General features: G+C 36.4%; 1 protein-coding gene and 2 non-coding genes across 14 annotated transcripts in view; 2 read left to right on the top strand and 1 right to left on the bottom strand.

The window, feature by feature from the left end:
• The window catches only part of PSD3 (pleckstrin and Sec7 domain containing 3), a 784,568-nt gene that overhangs the window by 537,632 nt on the left and 220,357 nt on the right, over nucleotides 1-26,579 (top strand). For 6 of the 12 annotated variants that reach the window (XR_008915562.1, XR_008915563.1, XM_056813641.1 and 3 more), the window contains one exon: nucleotides 18,601-26,451. The exons of 5 other annotated variants lie outside the window; for them this stretch is intronic. Coding sequence is in view for 4 of the 7 variants with exons in the window: in XM_056813641.1 (XP_056669619.1) it covers nucleotides 18,601-18,681 (81 nt within the window). In the remaining 3 variants the exon portion in view is untranslated. Of the gene's footprint in view, nucleotides 1-18,600; nucleotides 26,452-26,579 lie in introns of those variants that run through there. One more of the 12 variants, XR_008915561.1, reaches the window with a different exon arrangement.
• Nucleotides 18,852-18,928, bottom strand: MIR1540A (microRNA mir-1540a). The gene has a single exon (NR_034953.1). It is a non-coding gene; the product is annotated as a microRNA mir-1540a (primary transcript).
• MIR1540B (microRNA mir-1540b) lies at nucleotides 18,862-18,920 on the top strand. Its single transcript, NR_127726.1, has one exon. It is a non-coding gene; the product is annotated as a microRNA mir-1540b (primary transcript).

Here is a 26,579-nt window from a genome sequence, read left to right on the forward strand (position 1 = left end):
GCTTGCTGGTGCTTTGGGAATGTTTGCAATTCTTAGGACTATATTGTTCTAGAGTTCCATTGCTCAGTGGGAACCTCTCTAACAAAAAAAGGCATATTTAGGAAGCGGCCTGGCACGCTCCTTATAATTAGACAAAGTACTGTTCTTATTAGTATATTTACTATTTCAGAAAGTCAGGAACTGTCAGGATTTCCAGATGATTCCTTTATTTTAGGAAAGGGGTGGAAATTTTGAAATCCTATTATGGTTCTTTTCCAATCCCCGTGGAATACATCTCTTGCTGTTTTAATGAAAGAGGAAATAAATAAGCATGATAAGTAATATGAGTTGTTTGTACCAGAGAAAAACATAGTTTAATTCATTGTAACTTCCATAATAAGAACACTGGCACTAGAGTGTCTCAGGAGGAAGTATGGCATTACTTAATCTGTCCTGTGTAGCAGTAGACCAGTGACTGTGTGTGTGTGTGTGTGTGTGTGTTTGACAGGCTATGGGATATAGTCAATAGAATGCTGGACTAGGAGTCAGGAAGACCTGAGTTTGAATCCTACCTTTAAATTGCTAATCTCACTGAACCTCAGTTGTTTCATCAGTAAAATGGGAACGATAATACCTATTGTACCTATCTCACTGGGTTGGTATGAAGTTCAGATAAGATATTGAATGTAAAGTGCTTTACAGTCCTCAAAAAATATCTAAATGCCAAGTTATCACCATCATGATAATGATCTCATGATGTGTAGAAAGCTGTTTGTATTTTCGTATGGTGGCCTCATTTTATTTATGGCACAGGGTCAGCAGCCTTGGCTGACATTAGGAGGTAAAAGTTTGAAGCCATGTGGGGTGGTAACTGTATGTTTTTATTAATATAGTATTACTAAAAGTTGTCTAAGTTAAATCCCTACCATCCTTTTGAAAGGAGAGTCCTGTGAAGTCTTGGGTACTTTGAACTCTTTTTATAGTTATTCTTCTGGGATTCCTGCATGTATTGGCACAGTTTCAGGAGTTTTTCCCCTGCTGTTTAAAAACTAGTTACCACTGCTTTGTCTAAAGGAATCATAACAAAGTGGCATTTGAAGTCATTTGATGGGGAGAAAGAAGACCACGTGGAGCCATGTTTTAATAATCTCCTATCTAGCATGTCTGAGTGTATATATAAATATAGAGCCAGATACAGACTCATGGATACTCACCTCCAGGAACACAGACTATTTACCTGATGAGAACTGTCATGCAGGAAAGGAACCAGCTTACCTAATAGGAGAAAGAAGATGCAGGAAATCAGAAGCAGCTCTAAAAAAAGAGCAAAGGAGATGTCTCAGCTGAAAAGTTAAAGAGCCTTGTTAGAATCATCCATCTCAGGAGGGCCAGTTCAAACATCTTGGTATGCTAAAACAAAGCAGGGGCTTGGTGGGGTGAGGTGGAATGGGAAGGAATTGGAAAGAGAAATGGAGACAGGAGACAGGAGGAGGAATAAGAGAAAAATGAAGTGAACATTAAAAAAAAACAAAGCCAAAAACCTGCTTACAGAATTAAAAAAATTACAAATGACATATACAGTGTAATAGCTTTTCATTTGGTAGTGACTTTGATAAAATGGTTTCTGTGTTTCTTCTCTCCCAACTCCAATTCATCCTTCATAACTGATGGCCAAAGTGATTTCCTTTGGTGAAACTTTAACCATTGCACCATCTTCCCCATCTCCACTCAAACTGGAGTGGCTCCCTGTGGCATCTAGGATAAAATAGAAATTCTTCTTTCTAGATTATATCTGTTTAAACTCGAGAGGCAGTGAAAATTTTAGTGAAGTCAACATTGTGTCTAGTCTTCCAGTCAGCATGCCTTTTTTTTAAAACAACATTCTAAGGGTGACCAGCATTCTTCTTAGGAAATGTGAGGAATATAGACAAAGGATGCCCTTCAGAAGCTTACCACTGAACAGGCATGACTAAATACATATGCAATAATTAGAGAAGAATGCATGGTAGCTTCTGAGTGTTCTGCTCAATGGTACAGACTCTCAATGCAACCACAATTTAAAATCGAGGGGTATCCCTGAGAGCAAGGAGAGCTTGAGGACTTCCTAATAGAAGGTGGCTGGGCAAAAGGGATGGAGGAGAGAGTGAGATGCAGGGCCAGAAGGAGCATCCTGTTGTTAAATGTGGAATACGTTTGGAGAGATGGGGCAAGAAGACACTTTGATGTCCAGGGTATCAAAAGCTATGCCTTATGCGATACAGGCTCTGACCGAACCTCTATCTGACAGAACTTGAAGTCTGGGCCTGTAACAGACTGTGACTCTGTTATCTGAGGACTAGTATAATTGAAAGCACACTGGATTTGAATTCTAAGGCCATAGTTTCCATTTAAAACTCTGACATTTGATTACCGTGTGATGCAGGGCAATTATTTTAACTTTTGTGATTTAGTTTCCTCAGCTGTAAAATGATGGAATGGACTCATCTGAAGTAGCTCCAGCTTCTAAATCTTTTTAACCTATAGCCTACCATTATGGCACAAGGTATTGGGAGAAATGGGGAGATAAGATTTAATTCTCTTCTCCTACAATAGCAACTGGGATTGTTGGAATTAAGAAAGTTTTGGTGAGACTTGGGGCATGTGAGGTTAACTTTACCCACACATGGATTGATCTAGGACCCAGCTGTGGGCACTTTGGGCAAGAAGAGTATAAAAGCTGTTTTTAGGTCTTTGTCTGGAAGCCCATGGAACCTCTTTGCAAATGCTTTTTAACCTTCTTGCTGGCATTTTTGTCTTGTTTTTATCCTTGGGACTTCTTTTAAACCTGCTCAGTGAGCTGCTTTACTGGGGGTATTGGAACATGTTTTCAGTAAAGGGGATTCTGTTTAAACCTTTGAGCTCTGAGTGATTGATCATATCAGACATATCAGATACAACAGGATCACCAGCCTAGCTAAAATTTTGGGAGGTTTTTCAACCAAAGACTGACTACCAGGTGATTGAATTAAATATAGTAATATATATTAAATGTCTACTTAAGACACTGTATTAGGACTTGGGGATATATGGAGTTGGATGGCATCAGAGCAGTTCATGAAGTTTTCTCCTGAGGCATAAAGGATGATCTGCCTTGGAGGTAGTGACTATGATTAAATAATTTATCTTTTGGTCTAATGTGGACTGGGGTTAGATAATAGCAGAAGAATTTATATTGGGTAGAAATAATGGAGTCCCATGATGAAAATGATGTTTAAGGGACATTAATAAGACTTTTGCTTATAGGAAAGGTTGAAGCAGGGAGCTCTAGGAGTGAGATAATTTTTACACTAAAGAGATTGCTCTGTTATTGCATACCCTCTATATGTATGCATATACATATGTGTATACATGTATGTAAATATATATTTATAAATAATCATTCATATATATATATGAATTAAGTGGTATTCATAAATGAAATGGGCTGCTCTGGGAAGCGGTGTTCATAGGAATTCTTTGGGTAAAAACTAATAGACCACTTGTCAGGGATATTGTAGAGGTGATTCTGGTCCCTGTTGGATTTGATAAATGCTGGGTTTCCTTATAATTAAAACTATTAGGGGCAGCTAGGTGGCTCAGTTGAGAGCCAGATCCAGAGATCAGTTCAAATCAGGTTTCAAACACTTCCTAGTTGCGTGACCCTGGACAAGTCACTTAACCTCCATTGCCTTGCCCTTCCTGCTCTTCTTTTTTGGAACCAATACACAGTATTGATTCTAGCATGGAAGGTAAGGATTTAAAAAAAAGAAAAGGTCACTGGATAGATAAAAGGTACAAAGGAGAGGGAGAGAAGAGTCAGATTCAGGTGTTTTGAGTGTGGCTCATTGGACCTGTTGGGGAGACTTGATTTTGGGTGAAGAGTTATATGGGTCTAAATGCTGGTATCAAACCACAAAGCATGGCAAGCCAGGAAAAGGGGAGAGAGCTGATTTGGGAGAAAAATGATGAGTTTAGTCTTAGACTTTTTGAATTTGAAGAGATGTTGAACTATCCAGAAGGAAATGGCCAATAAGTAGTTCAACAGGAAATTAGAGATGAAGTGAGGCATTAGGACTGAAAATGTAGGTTGGGGAGTCCTTTTTACAGCGATGATTGATGAAGTCACAAGTATTGAAGATGTCGACTAGCTATTCTGAATCAGACTGGGGGGGTGTTATTTAATTCTACATTTAAGCATAACAATTTTTAAAGAATCGTGTTACTTGCTATGTTACATGGCTACAGTGTTTTAATGATTGTAATCAGTTACATAGCAACTAGTATTGAAAAAGGGGAATGATCAGAGATTTTTAAAAAATGAGAAATTAGAGAGTGCTTCTTTAAACCATCTAGATTAATTTGTCAAAACAAAGGGAGAAGATGAAAAAAATTTCTGTGTCTTTAAATTTTCAGCTGTCATCATCCAAAAGTTCAGACACTCGGTGTCTCTGACTGGTGTATTATTACTTGGCAATCTCTTTCTGGCTCATCGATGTTGAAGTAGGCTGATCTCCAACAAAATGCAAGGAGGGAATGGAGTCCAGTGATTCATGCCTTGGTTTTAAGCATAATTTGGCACTTATATGAGGCCAGGTTTGGGCAGGCAGGGAGGAATTGAAGAGAGTGGTGGGTAGAAGTCCTTCCTCATTTTTCACAGAGAGAGGAAATAGCTACAGAGCAGTCACAGGTGAGGGGCACAGCTGACACCCGCCCTTTTGTGTCTAGTGTTGGCTTGCTTTTAATCATTAGAACATGAAGTTGGTGCCACCACATGAAGGAATAGAGGGGGTTGGTGTTGATTCTTCTGTTGCTATCTCAAGCTGTTTTTCCTTACTTCTGAACAGCCTTCCCAGTGGGGGTGGAAGTGGGCAGTACATGGCTTGTGCTGCATTGCCTGGCTACATATTGGTGTTTTTGCGTCATTGTGACTGGTGCCACCAGTTGGGTTTTCTCTTTTGCTTAATTTTTGAAAATTGTCTCTGTTTTATAGCTTCTTGGTACATGAATTCACCAATGCCTTTCCTGACAATCTTGAAATCATTTTTCCTTTTATTTTTTCTTTTCTTTAAACATTTTGGTATATTTTGTTTTAATATCCCCTCCATTTACAAAGGTATCTTTTCCTCTTCTCCTTCAAAACACTGATTAAGAGGAAGAAAAAAAACAGTTCAGCAAAACTAATCTGCAGGTTGAGTGTCTGACAACATGTGCAATATTCTGAAGTCATAGTCCTCTATCTCTGTGAAAAGGGAGTAAGGAATGATTTGCTCATCTCTTTCTTGGGGTCATATTCAGTTCTTTTATTCATGTATATTCATTTTGTTACCCTCCCTCCCCCCACCCCGTTGTTGTGGTCTATATGGTTTTTTTCTGTTTCTGCTTAATTCACTTTTTCATCAGTTTGTATGTCTTCCCATGCTTTTCTGTATTCTCCATGTTCATTGTTTCTTACAAGGTAGTAATATCCTGAAATTATAGGAGTTATAGTCCTGTACCACAGTCGTGTTTATCCATGTCCTAATCAATAAATAGCTGTTTTGTTTCCTTCACTATTATAAAAACTGCTACCATTAATAAGATGGTGCATAGTAGACCTTTCAGATTAACTAGATTAAAATCCCATATTTTTGTATTTTCTTGATTTGTCTATTTTCCTTGTCTTTTCCTTTGTATTATTTTGAGATGTCTGTCTCTGTATCTGTCTATTTTTCTATCTATCTATCTATCTATCTATCTATCTATCTGTCTGTCTGTCTGTCTGTCTGTCTGTCTGTCTGAAAGAGAAGAAATGCTTCTATTGCAGAAGAGAGCACTGAAACCAGGGGTCTTAGAGACTTGAGTTTGGCTCAGTTTGGTCTTGAGGAAGTTGCTTCATCTCCCTGTGCCCCAGTTCCCTGATGTGTACTAAGAGATTGGATAAAATGACCTCCAAGGGCCCTCCCGGGTCTAGCATTCTATGATTTGGTGATTGTCTTTTCATTTGACTCACCGTGTGTGATTTCTTGTGAGCTCTGAATGTGGGAAACTTCAAATAAGTTGATTAGCTTTTGATTTCTGACTCCTACCTTTCCTTCTATTTCCCATTGTAATCATTAGTCCTTCTTTGCCAACATAGTGACTCAGAACAGTCATTGGGTCTCCTTCACGTCCAGTCCTTCAAGACAAAAATAGCCACTTCTTTTCATGACCTACTGTGGAGTGGAGAGTAGCATCAATGGTCACATGAATATTTGTTGAATGAATTTGAATGAAGGGACAGTTTTTACAGTATTTGTTATATTCATAACAGCTTTTTTTTTTTTTAAGTCTGCCTCTTTGACTTTCTTTCAGCCAATCTTATATGTAATGAACTACTACTCTAGGCAGCATGTGTACCATGCTGGGTGTCTTCCCCTTCAGGAAATTATAGACAAGTTTATAGTGACCCGGGTTCAACTTCTGAATACTGTACTTAATTGTCTGTGACCAAGAACAATTTCCTTCCCCTATCTCAACCTCCGTTTTCCTCCCCTGCAAAATGGATAATAATTCATTTAGCATTGCCCTACCACAGCCTGAGAATCAAATTAGGCAATGTCTGTAAGGCACTTTGTAAACCTTTCAAATATTACACAGGTGTCCCAAAGACTTAGCTTTCAAAGCTATACTTAGACTTTTAGGATACCATAGATAAAGGTCTGCTTGCATGATCATTAAATTAGAACTGAAAGGTATCCAAGATGTTCCTTATTCCTTCTTGTCACCTCTTTTGGGCCTGGTCTGTTCTCTCAGTTTCTCTCTTACCTTCTACATGTGCACACATTGACTAGGCCCTCCTGGCCCTGCCATCTTGGTCTGGACCAATCCATCATCCCAGCACACAGATTTCCATTTCCATTTTTTCAGTCTAGTAAAAATGAATTTCAGCAAAAACACTCTAAGCACTGACTACATGCTGGGCACTGAGCTTTGGGATGAGATAAAAATGATTCTGTGCCCTGTAGAGGACCCCCACCCCCACCCAATATGCTCCTCCCCCCAGGGACTTTTAACATCTGGCCAGAGTTGGGAGGAGCTAATGTGATATGTACACTTATAATAGTCATACAAGTTAGATCATTGGGAGAAGTGGAATTCTCACGCATTTGCCATGGATATAACCCCTACAATGTGATGTAAATAAGAGTATCCTATTTTTATCCTGCTCTTAGGATGTCCAGCTCATGGCTGCTTTGTGATTCTTCTCTGTTTCTCCAAGTTAAATTGTTAGCTCAAAAAGGGCAGAGACAATGCTTGTATAATTTTCTTTATCCAAATCCTACACAGCACTCTGAATATTCATTAACATAGGAGTTTGAGGATTTTTTTTTTCAAAGTTCTGATGATATAGAAGTGAACCTTTTTCTACCTGTGGCAATAGTAGGCTTCTACAGGAAAGCCAATGTGCACAAATACAGCAGCTGTCTCCAAAATTAAATTAAACTCTGCCTTGGGGAACACAAGTACAAATTTCAGCTCGATAAATGGTTTTTTTCAGAGATTGTGCATGGAGGGTTCAGCTTTTCTCCTGGAACACAAGTCGATAACTCCTGTCTGGTTTTGTTTTACATTTTTTTATTTTTATAAATGCCTTAAATTAACCTAATTTTGCTGTATTCAGTTACAGATGTTTAAGTTGAAAAGTATTTGAAAAGAATCATTTGTTCTTCATATATGTGTAATTAAAGGTTTCATCTTTTCAGAAGGCAGAGGCTGGTAGGAAATAATAGGTCATCAGTTGAGTGAGTGCTTTTTGAGTACCTGCTATAAACTCATTACTGTGCTAGGCGCTCTGGGGGACAGGGTGGAGAGAGCAACTTAGAAGACTAGGTTGCAGCACTTGAGTGGACACCGTTGTTGAGGAAAAACAGAAAAGAATAAGAGAAATCTTTATGAGCAAGACCCTTATTTTATACTTCTTCATCTCCCACAAATACCTAGCAGCTTGCTTAGCATAGAATAGAGATTTAATATCTGCTTGCCTCAGTTTTCTCAACTGTAAAACAGGAATAACAATAGCTCCTGTCTCTCAGGATTATTGTGAGAATCAAGAGAGATAATAATTGTAAAATACTTGGCCCAATGGGTGGCACATATAAGCACGTATAAATGTTAGCATCTATTATTACCACAACTACTACTATTTTTATTATTACTACAGCAAAAACAACTACTACTACATAAATCCACAGAGTGGAATAGGATTATTTCACATTCCCCATCACATGCTTACATATATGTGGCCTTGTAGAAAGGTATGTTTAGAGATACAAATGTATATACATATACATATAGATAACATATGCACATATATGTATATATACTTATTTATGTATTTATATTTAAACATTTACTTTTATACATACAATTTTATATATATCCATAGAATATATATACATATATATGTAAATACAGATATGTATCTATAGAGAGCTATTGATATGTGCATATGGATATAGCTAGAGATATTGAGTGATATATACAAAGTGATATATATATATATGAGTTTACAGACATTTAGAGTATATAACTTTTAAAATGCTCCTGAAAGATGAGGCTAACTATGTGATAGCAGCTTTATTCCATAGATATTTGGCCTCTCCTACATTCAAGATGATACCAAGTGTTCTGGACATTATAGAGACTATAGAAGACATTTTTCCTACCCTTAATGGCTTACCATATGTATTTAGGGACAAAACACTAATTTCATCATTTCTAAAACAAGGTTACTCATCCCTTTAATATCTTCCTCACAGGATTCCTGTGGGTGCAAATGTGATAATTTAAAGCACTCTATACACTTTTCAGTTATTATTGTTAAAGCTAAGATACATGAACAATAAATACAAAGCAGTCTACAATTAAGTGCTAATTATGTGGTTGACTAGAAGCACCGAGCAACTAACTGAATATAAGCTTCAAAAACCAGTTGTTGACCTGTATTAGTAAAGGGAGTTTGGTGATGAGTAGGAGTAAGCTTAGTCTGCCAATGAAATAGTAGGTCTTCTCTAGGGGGAAATATATATATATATATATTATGTATATATACATGGAAACTGGTCCTATGACTTCCTAACAAATAGAGATGGGGAAAAAAGGAAGGAAGCAATCTCAGGCTTTATATTGGTGTCAAAGATCACTGCAGATAGCAACTGCAGCCATGAAATTAAGACTCTTCTTGAAAAGAAAGCTATGGTGAGTCTGGTCAAAGCAGAGGCAGCACTGTATGGCTCAAAACTGTGGTTTTTCTAGGAGCAGTGTATGACTTTGAGACTCAGATTATCAGGAAAGCTGAACACCACAAAATTGATCCTTTTGAATTGAGGTACTGGAGAAGACTTTTGAGAGTCCTTTGGACAGCAAGGAGATCAAATCAGTCAATACTTAAAGAAATTAATTTAAACTGTTCTTTGGAAGGTCAAGTGCTGAAGCTTCTGAAGCTTAAATACTTTGGTCACATCATGAGAAGGATTCGTTGGAAAAGACTTTTTTATTGGGGAAAATTGGAGGCAAAAGGAGGAGAAAAAAAAGGAGATAGCAGAGGAGGAGATAGATAGTGTTATGAAAGCAACAAACATGAGCTTGGACAGATGGGGAGATAGTGGAGGAAAAAGGGCCTGGCACACTATGGTCCATGAGGTCTAAGAAAGAGGGACATAACTGGATGGCTGAACAAACTGATAGTAAGTGCGATAGGTTTGTTTGGAAAAGAGTTTACTGCTGGCTGTAATAGCTGAGTGTAGAGAGTCATAGAGAGAGTGAGCCTTTAGTGGGGTCTTGAGTGAATGTCTCAATTTGGGTAGATAGAGTAGACAGAGAAAGGCGGCCTTTATCCAGCCAACAAGGCTTGAGGTGTGAATGGAGAAGTGAACACACTGTTACTTTTTGGGAGAAAGAGTGAGGGAGATCAGGCTGGCACAAATGAAGAGGAGCAGGAGAGAAGGTGGAGTGTATGTGGATAATACACGACTTGGATATATGTGTGGGTGGATCGAGGTGGGAGAAGAATGTAACCATGGAATATGGCACTGGTAAGCTCTGGTTCCCTTGCCCCAACTCTTTTTGGTCTTCATTTCCTGAGCCACAAGCTATAAAATGAGTGGCACCTGTGAATGCTCACCCTGTAGTTTTTATTTATGCACACCTGTTCTCCTCTGGAGGTGGTAAGGAGGAAGAATTAGACTCAGTCTCTTTAATTATTTGACTATGTTAACATCTTGATTTTACTTTAATGTGAGCCCTGTGCTCTCCAGCAGAAGAGGGAGCTGCCACGGGCCCATCTCTGAGGTCTTGGTTTCTGGCAATGTTAGAAATAGAAGTTGTGCAAGCCTATACATTTATAAGTTCATACTTAACTCTTTGATTGTATATGGCTGTTTAGAAATCACAGAAAGCGTGAAAAGCAGCAGCCAAGTGAGTGTTGCTACTTTAAAAGCTAGAAGAACCTGATCCTTGTGAGTTAGGGAATCTCTAATACTCTGTCATGTACATTTTAGTCCCACTGACATATTACTCCCACATCCATGTGGGTAGTAAAGTTAAATTTTTAAAAATGTTCTTTGATCTTCCACCCACTCTTCTGCTAGACATTTAAGTTCTATGATGCATCTGGGAAAAAAGGAGAAATGGAAATATAATTTGTACTGCTTAAAAAAAACCCCACAACCTCTATGTCTGCACTGGTTTAAGAATTATAACAATAAACCAGTTTGTGTTTTCTGTTCATTTATTAATCATCACAATTCAAACGACATGGCATTACTTTCTGTGACCTACTTAATCTGAATGGCTCTCAAAACATGTGTAACTGTGATTAGACACCTTTTTTTTTCTTTTAAGACCATATATCATGAGTAACTACAAAGGAACATCTCCCAAGTTAAGATGGTATTTATAGTGCTGTGTATCAGGCCAGATTCTATGAAGCATCTTCTGCCAGTGTGTCTAGTGCTCAATGTAATGATATAAACATTATTGAGTGCCTACTATATACAAAGAACTGTGCAGAGGTTATTAATTTAGAGTAAGTTTCTTAACCCGGGGTCCGTGAACTTTAAAAAAATTTGATAATTGTATTTTACTTAAACATTAACATTATTTTGAGAAGGGGCCTCAGATTTACCAGATGAACAGAGAAGCTTGATCTCTCTCTCTCTCTCTCTCTCTCTCTCTCTCTCTCTCTCTCTCTCTCTCTCTCTCTCTCTCTCTCTCTCCCCCTCTCTCTCTCTCCCCCTCTCCCCCTCTCCCTCCCTCCCTCCCTCTCTCACACACACACACACAGAGTTTAAAAACTTCTGAAATAAAGAGAAAGATAAGAGCTAGGGACTGGTTTTTAGCAATTTATGAAAAACAGCAGAGGATGAGTCCATAGGTATATGGAACAGAATGAACTAATGCTGACAAATCCTGACAGATATTATCCTCTGGTGGCACAGAAATGGAGATTTATAAATACATTTAAATTTAATAATGTCTTTTCTTTGGAGGTTGTTAACATTGAGTTATTGGAAGCATTCTGTACTGAAATATTCTCTGAGGAAACTATTAAGAAAGCTTGTGTCCAACTTTGGAGGAATTTTGATCTTACTTTGCTTCTCTATTGTCACAGGTAGGAGTAGGATGGTGGGAGTCCTATGGGGAAGAGAGAGTAGGGGAAAGATCATGCTAGAGTACAGCTGCAGCTGATTGGTGTGAGTGCTTCTGTAGGGATCCTGCTTTGCGATCAAGAGTGTATCCACCATCTGTGGTTCTTGTTCCCTATTGCATAATGCTACACTATTTACCAACCAATGGGTGAAAAGGTTCTTTGTAGTATAACTTTCTTGTTCATCAGTTTATGTTCTTTCCCCTCCCCCTTCCCTTAGGACTACTATTTCTGCCTTCTTCCTTTTTATTAGAATAAAAAATAAAGATGAGTTTTTTCAGCATCTTGTGAATAATGATCTTGTGAAAATAATCTTGTGAAAAATATGGTTGAAGGGGAAATATTTATAACCTTTACCATCTCACATACAACAAATCGATGCTTTTTGGCCTTATTTTAAAGCTTATTTTAGTGAAGGCTGGGATACTTTGAATTGAAATTTGCATTTTAAGTGCATTTAACAGAACATCTGTACTTTTGCTTACTAAGAGTGTAAACCATCTGCAGAATATCAGTGGTGGTCAGGCAGGGGATAATTCATACTAAGAACTGTATTCTGGCTTCAATTGTACTGATACGTCCATAGTTTGTATTTCTTTAGCAATGTTTAATCTGATTTCAGTTTCAATTTTTTATTATTGTTTCACCAGTCACACTCTTTTGTCCAAAATGCTGTGAACACCAAAAATCCCATTCAGTTTAGATTTAAACTGTCTCTGAGGGCATGTATTTAACTTTGAGATTTTATTTTAAATTGTGAAACTTTTTCTGGTCATTTCAGAATAGAATGAAATGTCCCAATAGAATGACAGAAGTATAATAGATTTTAAGCTCCTTGAGAGCAAGGAGTTTTATTTTTGTCTCTCTATCCCTATAGGCTAGTATGGTGCCTTGCACAAAAGTATTTAATATTTGTTGAATTGAATTATCTTAAGTAATCAGAATTAACTTGTATCATTATAGTTGTTGTCTTTAAACAAGGAATTTGGTTATAGTTGAATCTTGCCAGTTTGGCCTGATAAGCAGTTTGAGTGTCACAGAATGTGCATTAAAACCATAATAAAAAGCTGATGGTTCTATAATAATAAGTGACTAAATAATGATAATAACTTATAACCTAATGTTTACAAAACAAGTTTGATTTGTTGGGAGGTAATGTGATGGATAGAGAGCTAGTGTAAAAGCCAAAGATACTGAAATTCAAATCCTGCTTTTCAATTGACCCACATTGGTGCTCTAGGTCATAGGTGTCAACCTGGGAATGCAGTCCTTAATGGGGACCTAACCAGACTCAATTACAATTGGGAAATATTTAATAAAACATAATTAAAATGCAATAAAACATAAGTAACAATATATGCATTTTCTAAAGTCAATATGTTCCCATAGACATCTATATATGGGTTAGTGGCCCCTCATTTTTATTTGAGTTTGATACCACTGCTCTAGGAAACTCTAGAAAGTGGTACTTACCTGCATTGTTAGAGGATGATTCCTTACCTGGGAGTTTCTTATACTTGTGAATCACAACTCCAGTCCCTATCCCTATCTCTATTCCTATCCCTATCTATTTCCTGTTCTTATCCCCCAAAAGAATTCTTGCACCCTTTAATCTCATTTCAGCCTGATTGCAGCCCAATAAGTAGATAATGTAGTTATTTATAGATGAAGAAACTGAGAACTAATAGGTTTAGTGGTTAAATTCAGTTTTATGCTTTAAATTCTGCCCTGGACTTAAGTAAGGGCAGAGATAGAGTGTTATAATTTAAATTTATAGGCAAAGGACTCATGTTTGAATCCTGGCTCCGGCCAATTCATTTCTTTGTAGACTTAGATGGAGTTGAATCCATCCAATCCATCCAAAAAAAGGAGTTGAATCAACAAATATATTGTTTCCTTTCCAGCTCTAAATCTTTGATCTGGGATCTTTTGACTTTCTAAGGGACACACAGCTAGTTAACATCTGAAGCAGGACTTGGAAATAGATGTCTCTTTACTACAAATCCAGTGTTCTCACTTAGGTCCAGGTCAGCATTTAAAGTATAAAACTGAACCTTCCAAAGATATCCAGCTCAGTAAGTGGATTTATAAATTAAAGAAAGTAAAGCCCCATTTTCTTGACAGTATAGCTGGAGAGGCTGCCCCCCCCCACCCAGTGCCATTACTTATAGCCTGATTTCTACAGATATCATGTAGTCCCGAAACAACCAACAAAAAACATTTTGCATGTAAGTTATATAATGCAAGCCTCTTAAAATCCTGGGTTGGTGGACAAGAAGGACACCCACATAATTATTTTTATGTGTATTTCAGTATATATCAGTACTTAATCACTGTGAGTGCAAGAGGCATGCTTTGATTTGGATTGTTACTGTTATAGAAGAGTAATAATAACCATAGTTTATCGTTGTTTTTGTGGTTACAAAGTGCCTTCAAACGTGTTCTTTTATTTTCTTCACCCTATGAGGTAAGTAGCCTGAGGATTATTATATCTGATTTACTAATGAATGAATGACAGAAAGAAAAAGGAATGATTAAGATGCTAACTGTGTGCAAAGTACTGGGGTAAGTGCTGGGGATTCAAATAGAAAATACAGACTGCTTTCAAATAGCTCTTATGTTTTCATAATGGGAGACAATACCTAACAGAGATTCCAAAAGCAAGTGAGATGCAAAGGCCTTCTGGTTTGGGGAGTGCAGTGGTAACACAGATCACAATGCATTTTCTTTAATGTTTTTTCCTTCAAACAACCAGATCTGTTTTTAAAGTTTTAGCCAAAGCCTTTCAGCTCTGGATCTTAGAAGCTGTCTCTGCAAGGAGGTGCAGCCTGTATCACCTCTAGAAGCATCTGGCAGGTTACATTTCCCCAAGAGTTGCACCCTTGAATCGTGGATTGGTAGCTGCATTGGTGGTGTGGGGGCATGAATCTTCCTTGGGCTCTTGAGCCCACCTGAGACCTGATGGCAGTGGACGTGGATGGCAGGGATGGTAAGCCCCTGTTCACAAAGGGCTGCTTCCCTCAGTGATGGCTGTGACAGCCATACTTGAAACAAGACCAGTGCTCTTCCTGGGTCTCAGCCTCTAGATCTTTGGTTATTTCCCCTGGGGATTGAGGATAGAGGTGGTAGCAGGAGTGCCCTCTGTCTCCCCCTCACAGTTCCTCCTCAATGATTCTGGCTTGCTCACCCTGCTGATGATAGTGGGTTGATATTTGGTGTTAGTGTTGGTGGTGTGGATAACAGGTCCTTTCCCTTTAGGGCTTCTCCTTTAGATGATGGCTGTGGGGGCTAGACTGGCCATGAAGGTGGACTTCTTTTCTTTCTTTAAAGTGTTAGTTTGGTTGCCATTATGGATTCTTTTAATGTTCCCAAATTATTTTTCCCTACCCTCAAATTGCTTTGAGTATTGACTTCTCTATCCATGTATTGTATATATTAGTAAGCTCTTTTGTTACTTTAAAACCATAACCTTCTGTATAGATTCTAAGACAGAAGAACAGTTATGACTCAGCAATTGGGGTTAAGTTACTTGCTTAGGGTCACATAGCTAGGAAATGTCTGAGGTCAAATTTGAACCCAAGCCCTCCCAATTCCAGGTCTGGCTCTCTGTCCACTATGCTACCTAGTTGCCCCAACCAATAAGCTTCTTGAAAAGCAAGGAAGGACACTTTCATTTTGTTGTATCTCTACTTTTCTAGTAGCACTTTGCACATAGGTGATTAATTTATTTTAATTAAATTTAAAACCCCATGTCTTTTGACTATTCGAAGTTTGGTAGAATAATTGTATAAACCACCAGCTTCTAGAACTTGGGATGATTTATATCTTCTTAGAGACTTTCACTGAGCTGGTGACAAATGGTGCAGTCTAAGCTAGATACAGGGAACTATTCATTTCCCTACAGGTGTGCTTGCTGTCTGGTCAGGCATCCTGCATGGGCAGTTTGGGTGCCCATGTCTGCTTCCTATTACCCATCAAGGACCCACATCCCTTCTCCAGGGTGTCCTTTAAAACCTTTTATTTAGTTTATTTTTGTTTTTGATCTTCCTCAGAATAAAGCTGATTCTTCCAAAGTAGGCCTGCTAGCTGGATAGTTCAGAATGTTCTGAAGTTGCAGATAATTTTCTAACCTTGTCTTGCTCTTTCCAGATCTTGAGATGACTGTTATTTTCCCACCTCCTTGAATCCTTTACTTTCTCAGCTCTCTTTATCAGAAGTCTGGCAGTTTTGCTGACATCCTTTGAAATCCAAGTGGAGCCTTAAATTCTGTGATCAAACCATGAAGCTTTCCTGGTTTACTTTGATGGTTATCTTTGTGTTTTTGGTTTAGTATTTTTTTAAAAAAATAATGCTGAGCTGTTCTTATGCGCTCTCTATTTCTCTCTCTCTCTCTCTCTCTCTCTCTCTCTCTCTCTCTCTCTCTCTCTCTCTCTCTCTCTCTCTCTCTCTCTCTCTCTCCCCATTATCTTTCTTTTTCTCCTCTTCATGCTGAATTCCTGTGCTTTTCAACAGGTCATTATTTCTCCTATTCTTACCAAAAGTTCATCAGAGTCTTCCTCTCTTAGGATTATAAGTTCATCAATTTAGAGATGGAAGGAACTTTAGAAGTCAACTAGTCCAGCCACTTCATTTTGCAGCTGAGGAAAATGATGCTTGGAGAGGATCATGGCTTCACTGATCTAGAGCATGGAAAGGATCTCACATATCCTCTAGGGGTAGTTCCTTCATTTTACACTGTCAAGACCTCCAGGGCTGTTCATTCACTTGCCCAAAGACACAAAGGCAGTAAGTATTAGAGGTGAGATTTGAACCTAAGTCCTTTGCCCCCATAGTTGTTCTTTCCACTGTGCCGCATCTTTATGTAATTGGCCAAAGGCCATCCAGAGGTGGTAAGTGACACATTGAGGATTTGAACCAGGGGCAGCCCAAGTCTTCTGAGTAAGTCTAGCACTCTCTACATTGTCTTCACTATAAATACCATATTTTTCTAAGCCATTTCAAGGATGTAATAAATGTAATCTATTCTGTAAAGTCTTTTAGGACCTGCACCAAAATTCTACCTCAAAGACCATTTTACTCTGGAAATGGTCCTAAATTCTTAAAGATCGTAACAGAACAAAATGGGCAGGTGTCAAGGGGAGCCCCAGTGTATAGTACAGAGAAAGGTGAGAGACCCATACATAATAACTAGTGCTTACTCAGTTCTGGGTGCGCCTCTTTTGGGATAGGCTTTTTCTGAACTAGAGCTGCCCAGAAAAGTCCTCTCTAAGGCTGAAGCAACTCTTGTGCCTAACGTTCAGAAGATCTTCTATATGGAGAATCCCAGCAGGTTGGTCAGTTCAGTTTGCTGAGATCTAGTAACCCCGGGAGGATGAAGTGGGTTCAGACCAAAGAGGGCATCAAGGGTTGGTCACTTTTCCCGAGTCCTCAATCCAATCTCTACTCCTCCAAGGGTCCTAGGTAAGGAGACCCTGGTCCATAGTCTCCTCTAGCCAGTCCTAAATGCTTCCATGATTCTGATCTCTAGTGTGGACCCAGGACTTTACCCTTATCCTGCCTCCCAAGCTGTGTGTGATGCATTCTAGGATCACCTAGTTGCCTTTGGTCTCATTTTGCCATAGGTCCTTAGATGCTATGGGACTTTTATCCAGTCCTGGCTCTTACTTCTCTTCCCTTCTTTGTATTTCTTGTTCTCATGCCTTCTCAGAGATTAGGAAATATTTCCTTACATCAGACTTGGGAAATCTTCCTTTCAGCAATGGCCACCCCTTCCTTGCCAGGTGTCATAGCAGGTGGAATTGTGGAGCTGGAGACAAGAAGACTTAAATTCAATCCAGCTTTGGGTACTTACTAGCCATGTGACCCTGGTCAAGTCATTTAGTCTCTGTCTGCCTCAGTTTCCTCATCCGTAAAATGAGGATAACGATAACACTTACCTACTAGAGTTGATGTGAGAAACTGATTAAATGATGCTTGTAAAGAACTTAGCACAGTGCCTGGCACATGGACCTTTTATTTTGATCAAACCCCTTTGTTTTATTTTATTGCAATTTGTTTTCCTACCAGTAGAATCAGATATATGTTATTCTTAAAATTCTGAATGGAACAAAATTTCCCAAAGGGAAAAAATGTGTTTCTTTATACATTGTAGAACAGAATACTGTGCATGAACTGTGGATCTGACTAATAGAACTTGGTTTTCTTTTTGTATATTGTATATTTAACATGTAACTTTTAAAAAACTGTCCTGTTTATGATTCTAACATGAATTCTTTCTATTTTTTTTTCTAATGTATTTTGCAGGAATTGGGGTATTGGTAACCTTCCTTTACTATTTTCTCACTTCTATCCTTCATTCCTCTCTTTTTACAGATAAGGAACTGAGGCCAAAGTAACTTATTCAAAGTCAGTCAAAAGTTGTGGATAATTAAAAATAATTTTTAATTAGCTTTGGGATTCACTGTCTCTGTGTTAAAGGACTAAGGGATACCAGATATACCTTTACAAATCTTCTTTGTATCAGGTTCATAATAATTCTGTACTTTTGTGACCTTGCACTATTGTTCCCTGGAAGAAAGGCAATTCAGAAGTACATTGGACTGGAGGAAGTGGGAATCCCACTGGAGATTAGAAAGGAGTCTTGGATCAAAGAGTTCCAGCGGTGTCACTTTGTCACTTTGTTGTTGTTGTTTTTAGGAGAAATGCTATTTCTTAGAATAAATCATTGAATTTCCCAAATAAATCATTTCTGCCAAGAATAGCAAACTATGAAGAATGTACTGCCCAACTTTTTTAAAGAAATGTTTTAAATTTTTTCTTATTCAAATATGTCTTAAATGTTTAGAGTGGTGGGTGGGGATGACTTTTTTTTTTTAATAAGCATGGAATTTCAGAGCTGGAAACCACCTTAGAGATCTTTTTTTCATTTCACAAATTAGGAAACTGATGGTGACAAGAATACAGGCTGTAAGTCCATCCTATTCTTTTTCTATGAAGTCATCCTTCTTCGACCACAGTGATTCCACCAAGACTCAAGCCCTCCCTCCTGATGCTGATCTCAGAGCAACTAAGGATGCAGAAGGGCTCAGAGTTTGGGACTTGGGGAGCTTGGGGCTCCACTCTTAGAATTAGAAATCAACATAATCACAGGTGAAATAGGTTTCTCTGATCTAGGTCAGGAAATTCAATGTGGTGGGGGTGATTCCATGGAGCATATGCTCTGGCTCTCTGGGGATGGACATGCGCTCTATGGAATCACCCCCGCTACATAAGTATCTTTATAATAAAGACATAGAATTTTAGAAGCTGAAGAGACCTTGGAGATCATCTAGTCCGGCATCTTCATTTTACAGATGAGGCTTGAAGAGGAAACACATCTAGAGGTGGATGAAATAAACGCAACCTGTAAGAGAAGATGGCTAAGAACACTTTTATAATAATAAATTTGTTTTAAAATTGAATATTTCTGATTCTAGAAATCTTTGCTTTCTGGGACATACAAAAATTTGTTTTGTAATGTCAAGAACTGTATGTTAAAAGAGAAACCCAAAAGACCGTTAACAAATGGATCAGGGACATTTTTTTGAAAATATGTTTATTGGTATATCTTTTGTATTTTCATTTTCTATAGTTCCCTTTATTATTCCTCCCCCATCTCTTCCCAGAGAGTCATTCTTTATAACTGATTTTTAAGGAAAAAAGAAAAGAAAAAGTCAGCAAAATGGACCAAAAATACATAAAAATAAAACCCAAAACCAAATTGACATTTGTTCTGCATGCATGGACCTTGCCATTGCGGCAAAGGAGTGAAGGAATTGTTTTCTCATATCTCAAAAAAATTTGGGGGGCCAAGATTTTTTTTTCCTTGTGATTTTGTAACATTCATTTTCAATTTGTTCGATGATCTTTCTTGCCATTGACAGTGCTTTAGTCATTATATATATATTTTTTTCTTGGCTCTGCTTACCTTATATTGTATTAGTTATTGTCTTTCCATGGCCTTTTTATTCATAATTGTCATTTCTTATAGTATCATAATATGCCATTATATTCCTGTACCACAATTTATTTAGCCATTCCCCAATTGATGGGCCTGTATTTAATTTCCAAACCTTTGCTACCACAAAAAGTACTGCTATAAATATTTTGGTATATATGGAGCTTTTTTGTCAGTGACCTCCTTGGCATTTATATCTAGTAGTGGAATCAGAGGTCAGAAGGTATGGACATTTTAGCTACCTTATTTGCATAATTTTAAATTGCTTTCTTGAATGACTATACTAATTTAGAGCTCCACTCACAATGCATTAATTATGTATTTCTTCATGGCCCATCCAACATTGACTTCTGTCTTCTGTCATCTTTGCTGGGTGTGTGATACAACCTCAAGGTTGTTTTGGTTTGCATTTCTTTTATTATTAGCAGTTTTTAGGTCATTCTTTCAAAAGGTTGTAAGTACTTTACTATTCTCATTTTAAGAATTATTCATATCCTTTGGGGAATGGCTTTTGGTCTTTTGTATTTCTCTTGGTTTATGTATCTTGGATGTTTTATCTGAGAAATTTGATTCAAACATTTTCCCTTAAATTGACTATTTGCCTAGTTGCATTAATTTTGTTAAACTTTTCAATTTTTTCAATTTCATGTAATCAAAATAACATTTTTACATTTTGTAATTTCTCTACCTTTTGTTTGGTTAAGAATTCATCTACTCATGACTGTGAAAGGTATATGATCTCTCCCTATTTTTAATTGGTATGATCTTTAATTACAGATTGAATATCCATTTTAAATTTGTTGTGAAATGTTATGATCTAAGACCAGTTTCTGCCATAATACTTTCCAGGTTTTCAAAACTTTTAAAAATCAGATAGGGATTTCTTTCCTAAATAATTTTTTTTTGGTATTTGTCTAACCTTGTGTTATTTAGTTCCATTTTTTTTTTCTGATTGTCTGATCTTTAGTTCTATTGAACTAGCTCAACAAGTACCATTCTCTCTCATTCCTAGTTTTTTCATTATTTTCCTAGATAGGTCAGATAGTTTTTTATTGTTTTATCTTGCTTTGAAAAGTAACCCTTTGGTATTTTGATTGTTATCCACATTAAAATTATAAATTGTCTTGGTTATATTGTCATTTTTATTATATTGGAATGGTACAGTCATAAGTTCTGAATATTTACCTAGCTATTTGTTCTTTATTTCTTTCAGGAACATTTTATAATTAAATATTTAAAAAGTTTTGAATGTGCTTTGGTAGATTATCTCAAATCTTTATGCATTTTTTAGTTATTTTGAATAAGATTTCTTGTTCTATTACTGCCTCTTGGATTTTGTTGTTATATTGAAATGCCATTGTTTTTTGTGAGTTTATAGTTGCCTTCAACTTTACTGAAACTATTGTTTCAAATCAACAGGCATTTAAAAAATTAATTAAATTCCAATATTTTTCAAAGAATATAGCATTTTAAACCCCCCCCACCCCCAGTTCTTGAGATATAGTAAGCAGTCTCATGTAGATTTTATATGTGCCATCATGTAAACCATTTCTCCATATTAATCCTTTTGTGGAAGGAAACTCAAATAGAAAAAAAAAGATTAAAGTGAAAAAAATTTGTTTTGGTCTGTATTCAGACTCAGTTCTTTTTCTCTGGAAGTAGTTGGCTTTTTTTTTTATCATGAGTCATTTGAGATAGTTTTGGATCATTGTATTGCTGAGAATGGTTAGTATTCACAGTTCATTATAAAGTATTCCAACAACAGGCATTTTCAAGCACCCACTTTGTTACAGACACTGTACGTGTACATACAAATATTTGTACACACACTATTATATGTGTTTATGTATGTGCACACACACAAAGTAGGAGCTTTAAAAATGCTTGTTTGGGGACATTTATGTATATATGTGAGAGAAATAGAAATAGATATTGTTCAGCTCTTGTAGTCCTATCCAACTTTTGTGACCCCCTTTGTTGGTTTTCTTGGCAAAGATACATTTCCTTCTCCACCTAATTTTACAGATGAGGAAACATAAAAAGTGTGTGTGTGTGTGTGTGTGTGTGTGTGTGTGTGTGTGTGTGTGTGTGTGTGTGTGTGTTTAGTCTCTCTCTCCATAACATAGTTTGGAAGGGAAGCCATTAGCAGTTGGGATATCAGGAAGGACTCATGCAGAAGATATGCATTTTTATGGGGTGAAGGTGAAGAAGGAGCTTCTGGGTATGAGTGATGGCTAGGATGAAAACATGGAGACCGGAGAATGGAGTATTGCACGTAAAGAATGAGGCAATGACAGTTTGGCTAATTTCAAAGTACAGGCCAGGTAGCAAATGTTTAATAAAAAAAAACAGGAAAGATCAGTTGATACCAGGTTATGAATGGCTTTTATTTATTTTTTTAACAGATAAATTAATTTTATTTATATCATTTCCAAAATTTTAGAAATTTCTAAAAATTTAAAATTATATAAATATAAAATTACATGAGTTATAATTTTTCTAAAATCAACATACTTTACTCCCTATATCCTCTACTGGCAGAACCTTGTCATCCATATTTGAACAACACAACATAGCAAATTTAATCATCTTGCCTTGCCTTCATCCAATATAAAGTGAGGGTCCCAATATTACAGGGACACCACTTGGATCCTGCATATTTCTCTGAAGTCCTTTATTGTCACTCCTAGTACAGACTTAATTTGCTCAATCAACTTTATAATGCTCAGAGCTCTTTGATCACTGTTTCTGGTCTGCATCTCTTTTTCACAGTTCCTATGGACTTTTTCCCATGGTATCTCTCATACAATTTCTGGCCATTTTCTGCTATTGTAAAAGTTAAAATAGTCTCCATTTTACACTACGTATTCACCACTTCATGATTTAAATTTCCCATTGATTCTGTCTCCTCCAGGAAGTTTGTCCTGATTAGGTAAGGATTCTTTTCTCACAACTAAAATGAAATGAAAAACTATCCACTTGACTCCTGGTCTCCATTTCCTAAAAATAACAATCAACCCCAAATAAATAGGATCAAACAAAAGTATTCATTTCATTAGCACAAGTCTGATGTTTATTTTAATGTGTTTTACAGAGGTACTTAGTAATCAATATAAAACTTTTTAAAAGCATTAAACCTTTCCTTTATTTAAATAAGCAAATATGCAGTAACATATGTGTTTATGAATGGCTTTTAAAGGGAAACAAAGAACTTTTATTTTATCCTAAAGGCAGTAAGAAGTTAATTGAGTAGAGGAGTAACAAGATCAGATATATTTGTAAGGAGAATTTATCAATGGGTGGAGAGGCTAGAAAGGTGATAAAAAGAATTCTAGAAGAATAATGAGGAGGCATTTGTAATCATCCAGGCAATCACTCACAAATGCCTAACCCAAGTTGGTAGCTTTGCGAGTAGAAAGAAGGGAGCAAATATGAGATGTTTTAAAAGGGAAATGATGAGATTTGATAACTAATTGGATATAATGGGATGAGGGAAATTGAGGAGTCCAGATTCATACCAAGATTTTAACTTAACATACTGGAAAGATGGTAGGACCTTCAACAGAAAGAAAATTTGGAGAGTTCAACTTTAGACATGTACAGTTTGATGTTTCCAGTGAATCTAATTTTAAATGTCCCAATAAGTAATTTGTGATGCTAGACTAAAATTCAAGGGAAAGAATAAGGTCTGTTTGACAAGAGTTTGTTTAAAAATTTTATATATTTTAGAATATATTTGTTTCATTAATGGAATTTGGTAGTAATTTCTTAGTTTTTGAGATTAATTTTTATATAATATTGGTATTGATTGTTTTGTAAAAGTTGTGATAGAATTTGCCAGTAAACTTAGTAGGCCAGTAATCTGTTTTCTACCTTCCTCTTTGAGTAGGATTTTTCTTTTTAACAACTAGTTTAACTTCAGTTTCTGAGATTGTATTATTTAAGATTGCTAAATGATATTCTGTTGTTTAGGGCATTTTATATATTTTGAATGCCATCTATTTCTTTTCTGTTGTGAGTTTTGTTGCTAGAACTGTTCATATTTTTATTTTTTTTGTAATGATTTTTGTTAATTTGTTGATTTGATTTTTCTACCCTTTTTAAAAAATCCTTACCTTCCATCTTAGATTGATATTGATTTGATATTGATTCCAAGGCATAGGAGTGGTAAGAGCTAGGCAAGGGGGGTTAAGTGACTTGTCCAGGGTCACACAGCTGGGAAGTGTCTGAGGTCAGATTTGAACCTAAAACCTCCCATCTCTAGACTTGGCTCTCAATCCACAGAGCCACCCAGCTGCCCTGTCTATCTTTTTCTATCAGATTTTTGAAAAGTTTATCAATTTTGTTGGTCTTTTAAAAATATTTGCCTTTAGTTTATAATTTCTGCAATCTGTTTGGCTTCTAATTTCTTTTCCTTTGATTTTTAGTATTTTTATGCTTTTTGCATTTGTTTTGAATAATTTCTAATTTTTCTAAATTTCTAGGATTTAAAATTTTAATTTTAAAGAATGTCTGTTTGTTGATAGTTTATTAATTCTCTACTTTTTTCTTTTCCTAATGCATATTTTTAGGAATATATTATTTTCCTGATGATTGCTTTATCCATAAGTCAGAAATTTTCATATTTTTCTTATCATTAGCATTGTTTTTCCATGTAATTATTATTATGATTTGACCTCATTATATACAGTTTCATTATTATGTCTCTTTTTATTTTGCTCCATGAACTTGACTACTATTTTTATTCTGTTATATAAAGCTATTAAAGTATTCTGCCTTTTAAAATTTATTCGTCATTTCTTCATACCCTAATAATAAGTAATAATTTAAATAAAATTTCCACTTTTACTGATCTATCTCTGTATTAATTTGTATCTTCAGGAGTCCCTTTCAGAAGAGACTGCTAATCTTGAGCTCAAATTTCTCTAGGAATTCAATTGTTTTCCCTTTTATCTTTCTTTTAGATTTGCCCATCTCTGAGAGAGGAACATTGAAAACTGTTATGATTAATCTTTTACTCTCTCTGTCTTGCTACTTAGTTAATTTGTCTTTTGTACATTTAGGTGTTTGGCTGTTGGGATATGCAACTTTTCTCTTGATATTAGTTCATTGTTTATTACGCATCTCCCTTTATTCTCCCCATTCTTAATTTTTAAATTTGAAACCCTTTCTTTCTGCCTCAGTAACAACTTTTAGACAGAAGGCTAAGGGATTAAGTGAGTTGCCAAGGGTCCTACAGTTGGGAACTGTCTGAGGTCATATTTAAACCCAGGTTCTCCCATCTCCAAGCCCTGGGAGTCTATCCATTGTGCTACTTAGCTGCCCCTTCTTCCTATTTTAGATCCTCTTTTTGCCAATTTCATCTTGCTAACTAAGAGACTAAAAGAATTATTTTTTGTTGTTCACCCATGGATTTGGTTAGGGTACATGATACATGTTCTTCTATCCTTTACTTCCCTTCTAATTCTGTGAGAATTTTTCTCTTCTTATACTTCAGTTTGGTCCTAATATATATATATATATATATAAAGTAGATGAGACTGCAAATTTATTCTATGAGTTTTAGGTTTGCCCCCTCACTTTGTGAAATAGAAAAAGGACAACACATACTCCCTGGGATGTAGGGCTCAACATGCCCTGTGGAATAAAACAGGTGGAACTCATAAAACTCCAATACTTGTTTCTCCAGGTTTCTTCTAAATTTCACTTTTGTCTTTATCCCTTTGTGTTCTTTTACAGGGGAAAAAAGTGCCTTTTAAAAAATTAACCCAAAACTATAAACAACATTTATGAAACTTCTAAGTGTCCTGTTTTTTTCATTGCCCCCTCCCCCACCATAGAGCCAATTGTTAAACTTTTATTTGCCTGCACACTCCTGGTTGTACCCTTTCAGAAGTCCACCAATTATACATCAGTGTACCTTTTTTTTTTTTAAAAAAGCACATTCCTTCTATCATTTGTCATTTTCCTTTTTTTTTAAAATCATCTTTGGCAGTCTGATGGGTATAAAATGGAATCTTAAGACTTCTTTAGTTTGCATTTCTCTATTTATTGATGATTTAGATGATTTTAAAATATGACTATAAAGAGCTTAATTTTCCTCTATTTAGAATTTCCTATTTATATTCTTCATATCTTTTGATCTTTTTATCAGTTGAGGACAGGCTTCTATTCATATAAATTTGAATCTGTTCCTTATATCTCTAGGAAATGAGATCTTTATCAAAAGAAGTTGCAAACCACCTGCATTACACAGTTGTTTCCCATTTAAGCTTAATTTTATTGGACTCATTTCTGTGACAACTTAAAAATTTTTTTCAATACATTTACTGAAAGCCTTCTGAAGAAAATTCCACTTCTCCCATATAAGAACAACAAGAACAATAGCAGCAGCAGCTAACATTTATATAGAATTTTAAAGTTGACAAGATGCTTTGGAAATGTTATTTTATCCTCACAACAACTCTGAAAGCTAGGTGCTATTATTATCCCTATTTTACAGATGAAGAAACTGAGTCAAACATGTTAGTTGACTTGGCCAGGTCAACACAGACAGTACCTTAGGCTAAATTTGAACTCAAGTGTTTCTAATTCCAAGTCTAACACTTAACCCTATACAACCTCACTGCTTTAGTTGTTTAATTCATTTGTGGAATTAGCACAGTGATTTAAATTGCAGTTTGGTCTTGGTGGAGCATTGGGGTCTTATTGCCTAATGGAATCAAATAGTAATTTGTTGACCTGAATTTAGGGTTTACTCTGCTGGTGAAGGCTTAAATTAAAAAAAGAAAAATCTCAGTACCACAAGTATTGGAGTTTTATGAGTTCCACCTGTTTTATTCCACAGGGCATGTTGAGCCCTACATCCCAGGGAGTATGTGTTGTCCTTTTTCTATTTCACAAAGAGATTTGAAGATCTAG

This window comes from Monodelphis domestica, chromosome 1 (assembly GCF_027887165.1).
Source record: "Monodelphis domestica isolate mMonDom1 chromosome 1, mMonDom1.pri, whole genome shotgun sequence".
Lineage (NCBI taxonomy): Eukaryota > Metazoa > Chordata > Mammalia > Didelphimorphia > Didelphidae > Monodelphis > Monodelphis domestica.